The sequence below is a fragment of the Oncorhynchus clarkii genome, chromosome 7, assembly GCF_045791955.1.
Source record: "Oncorhynchus clarkii lewisi isolate Uvic-CL-2024 chromosome 7, UVic_Ocla_1.0, whole genome shotgun sequence".
NCBI lineage: Eukaryota > Metazoa > Chordata > Actinopteri > Salmoniformes > Salmonidae > Oncorhynchus > Oncorhynchus clarkii.
In genome coordinates this window covers 7,261,285-7,269,116 of record NC_092153.1, presented here as the reverse complement: position 1 = coordinate 7,269,116, position 7,832 = coordinate 7,261,285, and the positions used below count along the sequence as shown (strand labels likewise).

At 44.0% G+C, this 7,832-nt stretch overlaps 1 protein-coding gene across 1 annotated transcript; it reads right to left on the bottom strand.

The window, feature by feature from the left end:
• Positions 1 to 265: 265 nt before the first annotated feature.
• Positions 266 to 6,531, bottom strand: LOC139414061 (bifunctional purine biosynthesis protein ATIC-like). The gene is made up of 14 exons (XM_071161943.1): positions 6,440 to 6,531; positions 5,941 to 6,067; positions 5,515 to 5,658; positions 4,683 to 4,771; positions 4,085 to 4,236; positions 2,772 to 2,928; positions 2,453 to 2,578; positions 2,170 to 2,363; positions 2,007 to 2,096; positions 1,758 to 1,883; positions 1,565 to 1,657; positions 1,199 to 1,381; positions 872 to 1,027; positions 266 to 716 (listed from the first exon to the last, which is right to left on the bottom strand). Exons 1-14 carry the CDS (start codon positions 6,456 to 6,458, stop codon positions 597 to 599), a joined length of 1,776 nt encoding a protein of 591 aa, XP_071018044.1. The 5' UTR covers positions 6,459 to 6,531; the 3' UTR covers positions 266 to 596.
• Positions 6,532 to 7,832: the final 1,301 nt, after the last annotated feature.

Sequence of the window (7,832 nt, the reverse complement as noted above, 5' to 3'; positions counted from 1 at the left end):
GGCCAACAATGAAAACGGTCTAAGACTGTCTAAGCCATTTATGTGTTACTCAATGTGTTTCTATGAGCTGTAATAGTAAGGGGCAATTTCAAAACTTTAAATATTTTTGATACCTAGAAGCATCCTAAAATTAAAATAGCTAAATGGTCCATGGTATGATCATAAAACAATTCCATGTTAGTGTAGTAGTCAGTCCGACTTTCAGCTTAATATTGCTATAACGTAAAATAGTGTTTGCATACACACACACACACACTCCACAGGATTTCTCAAGAAACAGTTTATTTCATAGTAAAACGTGACCTTCCAGACAGTAACATTGTAACTTAGATACAACTATGAAAGCAAGCTCGGAATGTAACGGAATCTGAATGATCCTCAGCATGACTCATGCGGTTTGTGCATGATAACCGTAGGACAGGAATGTCTCAGTGTAAATAATAATACTATGTTAGTACCTTTGTTGATCACTATTCTAGAGCAGTTAGTGGACCTCCAACATGTAGACACACATGGCTACATGTTACTCAGGGCCATAATGGTGTGTGGCGTGTGAAATGTGTCAGGCAGCGTTGTATGACAGCCACTCCAGGTATTCAGTGGTGGAAGAGTCTCAGGTTGGTGTGCACCAGGGTGATGTCCTGCTCATTACAGGCATTGATCACCACCTCGTCAGCTGTGGACCCAGCCGGGGCAGCAATGTACTCCACACCACTCTACAGAGACAGACACCTCAGAATAATCAGTCCATGTGGGCGTCAAACAGAAAAGACCTTGGAAGACACTAGAAGGCAAGAGACCAACTAAAGAACCAAAAGCAGAAAGTCGGCCATCTTAGACTAGTGAAAAGTAATAATTCAGCAGTGTTTACCAGTTTGGCACGGTCCACGTTGTCTCTGAAGGGGAAGAAGGCGTCAGAGCTGAGGGCTACAGCCTGTAGAGAGCTCAGCCAGTTCTTCTTCTCAGTCTCATCCAGAGGCTCTGGGACCTCCTCATACATGGCCTTCCATACTGCCAGGTCTGGACCCTGAACACAGAGGAGTTAGAGAGCAGGACAGACTCATCTGGAATTTGATTTTTTAAACAGACAAGACACCTACAGTAGGAACCTACACAAAACATACAGCAGAACTGTACATCCGACAACCATTTCAGATGCGTAGAGTGCATGTCCCTAATTGACCTCTGACCCCCTCACCTCTCCGATGGTGCCGCTGACGTACTGATCGATGGCATTGGCCATCTCCGCCCGCTTCACTCCACTCCTGAACCTCATGCCCAACACCCGCGGGTGGTGCCTCAGCCACCAGTTATCAGCCTTGTCCCCTGCCAGCCGCGTGCAGTGGATACGAGACTGCTGACCCGCACCGATCCCAATCACCTGGCACACAGGGAGAGGAGACGGATCGTGACCCAGAAAAGCCACAGTACATAGTGTTGAATGTTTCAAAATTCCTTCTGAAAAAGGTAAACAAGGATGTAGGCGACAACAAGGGGAAACTCAGTGCCCAAACACTATTTCAACAGGAACCTCCCATGTCTCCTCCCTCTCCAGGTTGGTTACCTGTCCATCCTTGGCATAGCAAACAGAGTTGGACTGGGTGTACTTCACTGTGATGCTGGCCACGATCAGGTCACGCAGCGCCTCCACCGACAGCTTAAACAGGAGACCGACAAGAGGACAAAAAGGTCAGAACAGGTCATCAGTGAGAATCTCACACACACTATCAAGACACGCACAAACCACAAAGACTCACCGCGCCCTTGGAGACGACGTTGCTGAAGAGATCCTTGTCAATGACAGCTCCATTCCTCTTCTGTTTGAGGTGGAGGCCAAAGAGAACTCTGACCTCTGGCTCATCTGGCTCATAGGCTGGGTCCATCTGACAGATTTAGACATGCAGCACACCCAACCGGAGAGAAGATGCAAATGAACTTCAAACTTGTTTTTTCTAGGAAAGGCTGCAGCATAGGATGATCACCTGCTTTTCCATGTCCAACCATACCTGGAGAACACAGTAGTTTCCATTCTTCTTCTTGGACAGAATCCTGAGGGCCTCCTCTTCGTAACCAGGGGCGATGATGCCATCAGAGACCTGAGAATGATAGACAGGGGTTGGAAATGCACGAAACACACAGGACAGACACACGACACCTGGGAAGCCCTACCTCTCTGGATATGATCTTGGCAGTGGGGACGTCACACACGTCAGACAGAGCGATGACGTCGCCAAAGGAGGACATCCTGTCTGACCCTCTAGCCCGGGCGTAGGCTGTAGCCAGTGGGGTCAGGTTCTTCAGCATGTCATTCACCATACACACCTTGGCCTCCTCATCACTCAGAGGAACACCCACCGCAGCCCCTAGAGAGGGAGAGGACAGCCTAGGTCAATATTACTGGGATTCCTTGCAATCTTGTTGGCATATGCATTGGAAGCTCTGCGTGTCTGACCTGCAGGGCTGACGTGTTTGAAGGAGGTGGCAGAGGGCATGCCCAGGGCACTCTTCAGCTCTCGGACCAGCTGCCAGGCGTTCAGGGCATCACAAAGGTTAATGAACCCAGGAGAACCATTTACCACTGACAGAGGCAGAAATGGAATGGAGAGAAGGGAGGGTCAATACAGTTAGTCTACCCAGACAGAACAAGGTCCCCCTGGATGGTTTCAGTTGAACATATGACACCAATTAAAATTAGGGTTGACAATGTTTCCCTATTGTAATTTCTGAGACTGCTGGCTACACAATGAGGGGGGGTGGGGTGTGAAGCCTACCTGTGAGGGGGAGGGTGGGGCGCAGGGTGTAGAGCTGGGCGGGGGCTTGGTGGGGGTTCATGCCGTAGCGCAGGGGCAGCTGGGATACCCCACGGCTGTACTGGCCCCGGAAGTAGTCTGCGATGGCCTCATCATACTGAGCCGTGTGAGTAAAGGCCTGGGAGAGAGAATGAGGACAACTAGATAGCATAGACAACAGGATCATGTTCATTAGGCAACATATGGAAGAAAAGGGACTGAAACAGGAAGGGAAAACCTTGATGTCCAATAGGAAATGCACATCTTTTTAGCACTGCAAAATGTTTTTCTAAGGTGTGCCCTAATGAACATAGCCAAGGGTAAACACCTGAACCAGACAGCGTTGTAACCTATTCCATGATCAAAGCCAACATGGGCTTCTATAGTTTTATATTGAGGCAGCTTTAATACAAACTATCACTATAAGATTTGTAATGCCTTCACAAGGGACACCATGTGCTAAATGTATCCATTCTACTATCCATGTAGTCTCAAGACTCAATGTCAAATGCACAAGTACAGTGAACTGATTTTTTGCAAGCTAACCAACAATGCAGTAATCAATAACAATGTAATATTAAAACAACAAGGTAGAACAAAAACAATCAAGTAAGCAAACTATATAAAGGGGCAGTTCCAGTAGCATATTTACAATGTCCAGGGATACTAGATCAATAGAATACTGTGGGCTGACCTGAACAACATGGCCCCAAGGACAAGAGAGGGCAACATGGGAGGTAGTGGACTCTGAACTTTACCTCGCATTAACCAACAAACAATCAATTAAACAAAAACCCAATGGCCTGATTGCAATTGTGCTTTTTGACTATACAGACTCCATGGTATCTGGTCTGCAATTGTACAAATTGATCCTTTTAACAGAGGATCAATAATCTGTCAAATACACAGTATGAGGCCTTCCCCAGTTGTCCCGAGATGTCCGATTTGCTACTACTGAAGAATCTCTTAAGACTTCAGTTGTGTCTATGTACAGTTTGGTTCCTGATAGCATTATTTCTATATCACTCAACATCCTCTGTTCACAGTTGAGGTTGACAGACATGTCTCAACAGGAAGGCAGAAGGAGAGCACAAGGAAGTTAAACTAGATCTCACCATTCTCAACTAGATCTCACCATTCTCAACTAGATCTCACCATTCTCAACTAGATCTCACCATTCTCAACTAGATCTCACCATTCTCAACTTGTCCAGAAAGTAGATTGATATAGACGAGACAAAGAACCATGTAAAAAAAGTCCACGTTCAACCCGTGCTTTCAAGTTGCCCTAGTTACCTTCAGGGCCAGAGTCTTGCGGGTGTCCAGGGTCGTGTCTTTACCATCGGAACCCTCCATCTCCACGGCGACCAGCTGGTAGTCGGCAGGATCGCACACAATGGTTACGCGGGCATGGTTCTTGGCCGCTGCACGGAGCAGGGTTACCCCACCTGAGGACACAGCCAGGGTCAAACAGGGTAATCACCATGGCAACCTAGGGCATTTCAGGTTGTAGAACAGACTTCAGAAAGTAAAATGTAGAGCTGGCCTTAAAAGGTGCAATATGAATCAATCGCGCCACCATTTCCTGGTTGCTAAAATTCTATTAGTTCGCCTAAATTCAGTTCGTGTGCCAAAACAAGCAAGTATATGGTAGAGAATCATTGTACCATCTAAACTGCAGTAAATTATTTTCCATAACTCCAAATATTGTATTTTCAGCTGGTGTACAAAACTGTAAAAGCAGCAAAAACTAAAATTCACAGAAAGCATAGAAATAGTGCAGAGAACAGATCTACCACTTCTTATACTTGCTTTCAATGAGAATGACAGATCTAACTCACAATTCTGTGAATTTGGTCAGGTCGGGAAAAAATAAAACAAACATTCCACTCACCAATATCAATCTGTTCCACTGCATCTTCCACGGTCACATTAGTGTTGGAGATAGTCTTCACAAACGGGTAAAGGTTACACACCACCACCCTGGTCAAAGACCGGCAAAGGAAAGCAATACAAGTCAAGAAATGCAATGCATTTCACTATGTTTTTCTAACCATCTAGGCAATTTGAAATAATGAGTAGCGTGGCTGTTCAATCCCTAACATTGCGTGTGCCCTAGATGACTCAATGAAAAGGGTGAAGTTTTGACTTTTGTAAATGGGAACATGTGTCAATTAAGCAGGTTACATTTTGCAGCCTTGAACCCAAGTTGTTAAACATACGTGCCCATAGGCGCCAAGAAGAATTCATGGTTTATTTCAGAAGCTGTATGCATTGCACACTTTCTCCTCAAAGCCAATCACATTCCATGAATGTCAAATTGGCAGCTTAAACAGCCAATCAGACTCCCAGGGCTAAAAAAAAATGTAAAGTGTGTAACATGATCAGATGTGTGCAGATGCAGCATTTGAGTCAGCCGGTTATTAGATTAGCAACGCATACTTCGAAGTTTCCCCACTTTACAACCTTACTGCCCTGCATTAGGACCAAATCTAATACAGTCTTGTGCCCGATCACATGCATGGTGTTTTAGGTCTGCTCATTCACAAAAAGGCTGTTTTTCAAAGACCCCCAAAAACCATATTAAAGCAGTAGTGGCTCTAGAAAAAAAAAGTATAGAAAAGTTGACTGAGATGGACAAGTCCTACTCTTAACTATTGAGGAAAACAGATCTGAGCTTAGATCAATGTCTAGAACCAAATTAAACCCACTTCCCTGTCTCTTACCTAACCAGACTGTAGCCCAGTTTCTCCATGTCAGCCTTGTCCGAAGGGGAGTGCCGGGCCAGGATGCCCCCGTGTACAACAGGATGCAGGGTCTTCACCCTCCCACCAAGCATCTCTGGATGGCCAGTCAGCTCAGACACATCCCTGGAACAAAAGGGAGATGGATGTTAGGTGATTCAGTGGCACACATTCTCAATTGCATTTAGAGGCTGGGAATGCCGCTCATCTGAAAGGTGGTCAATGACTGCAGAATACTAGACAGACCTACTCTTTGAAGTTCCAAACAGTAAGGTGACTTAAAGGAATACATTGTTATCAGCATAACATTGAATCGTGTGAGCATTAGCGCAAGAGAACGTTGGTGGCTGAAAACTATCAACAAGGATAGACGAGGCATTGGAAATGTATGCAAACGGTTACACCTACCGAACAGCCAGTCCTGCATCGCGCAGGGTTTTGGCGGTGCCACCTGATGCGACGAGTGACAGTCCCACGTTCACCAGCCTTTTGGCAAAGTCCAGAAGTCCAGACTTGTCGGACACACTCAACAGTGCTGTGTGTAGAATTAAGAGACACAACGGTGACAAAGTTATAGAGATTGATTGAATGGCACCACTGTGAAACGAAGCTTGCTTTTCAAATATCGGTAAATATGTTGACTCCACTGAGACGTCATCGATAGGTTATTGCTCCTTTGCAGCCACCCGTTGCTAACTAAAATGGAAGCATGTTTTTCGTGGCATGCTAGTTGTAGCTAGCCTACCTAGCACGACGCAAGAAACAATTGAATTGGATATTGACCACGCAGCATAAACACTCTACGCTCAAACTTATGCTTCAACATAGACTACTCAGTCTCTAAACTACATTAGCTAAAGCTAGCTAAAATATAGATTTTTTTTTATTTAAAAAGAAGAAAGTTTACCCAGTTCTGAGCAGGCCATGGTTTGGGGTAACGTTCTCTGTCTGGGAATGGGAGACTAGAAGCATGTGTATAGTTGTTTCAATTTATGGCATGATGGGAACTTTGTGATTTGACAGGACCGCCCCTTTGACCGGTTTTGACTAAACGGGATACAGCTTTTGTCAGATGTGACTTTTCGTTGCAGTCTAGGAGAATTTACGCAGCAGTCTAGGAGAATTTACGCAACAGGTTAGGAAAATTAACGTGCAGGTTAGAATTAGATTACGGTTAGAAAATATAGTTAGGGTTTGCTAGCCATGACCCATTTGTACCCCTCAAACAACCTCTTCGTTGCCATCTGCGCAGTAAAATTCTAATTCGCTGACTTCTAATCCTGAGTCCCAGTAAAAAACAAGTTTTGTAATTTTTATATATATATATATATATATATATATGTATATATATATATATATATATATATATATATATATTTAAACATCAGATAACGGTTTGAGGTGCAAAAAAACATGTTACAAAGGAAAAAATGTGAACACATATATTGTTTTTTTGACTGTATCTGGACTGTAGTGGCCATTAAAACTCGGTTGACAGGAAATATATAAAAAGTTAACATTACAGTAAACATAACAGATTACAAGTAATTAACCAGCTTTTATTTAGCTCTTATTTCATGTATTTATTACACTGCTCTGAAAACTCACCAAACTAAAAATTGACCTATAAGAAACAATTTGAATATCAAACTATCAAAAATTATCATTACACAATTACACCATAACATGTGCTAATTGGGATGGTGGCTATTTTGATTATCAAGGTGACACCCCCCACACATGATATCATTGAAAAGCCCAGAATGTCCTCTCATATGTACTTTGTGACCTAACCCAGTGGCATGTAATGGCATTAGAGATACAGACCAAAAACACATGTCCATTTGAGACAAAAATGAATTGCTGAGGATATTACTATGGATCGTATAAATGGATCCCACAACTGATCTTGACCACATGCCACCACCACACAATTAGGCCAGAGAGATTTAGGCTATTTGAAATGATAACAATGTGAGATTTTAGACTCTCGCTCTGCCACTGGAGGGTGAGTTTACACCACTATAGAAGGACCATATGGGCAAATAGTGGTGCTGTTGATCTGAGAGAACTAAACACACTAAAGTGAATGCCCAGTAGACATCCACCATTTTACTTTAATAAATCCATTATTTACAGATCAGTAGGGATGAAAGAAAGGAGAAAAGGTGAAGAAGCATTTGTGGACTACTACCATACACCAAGCCACTGGAGGGGTACTGACATACACCAAGCCACTGGAGGGGTACTGACATACACCAAGCCACTGGAGGGGTACTGATACACACCAAGCCACTGGA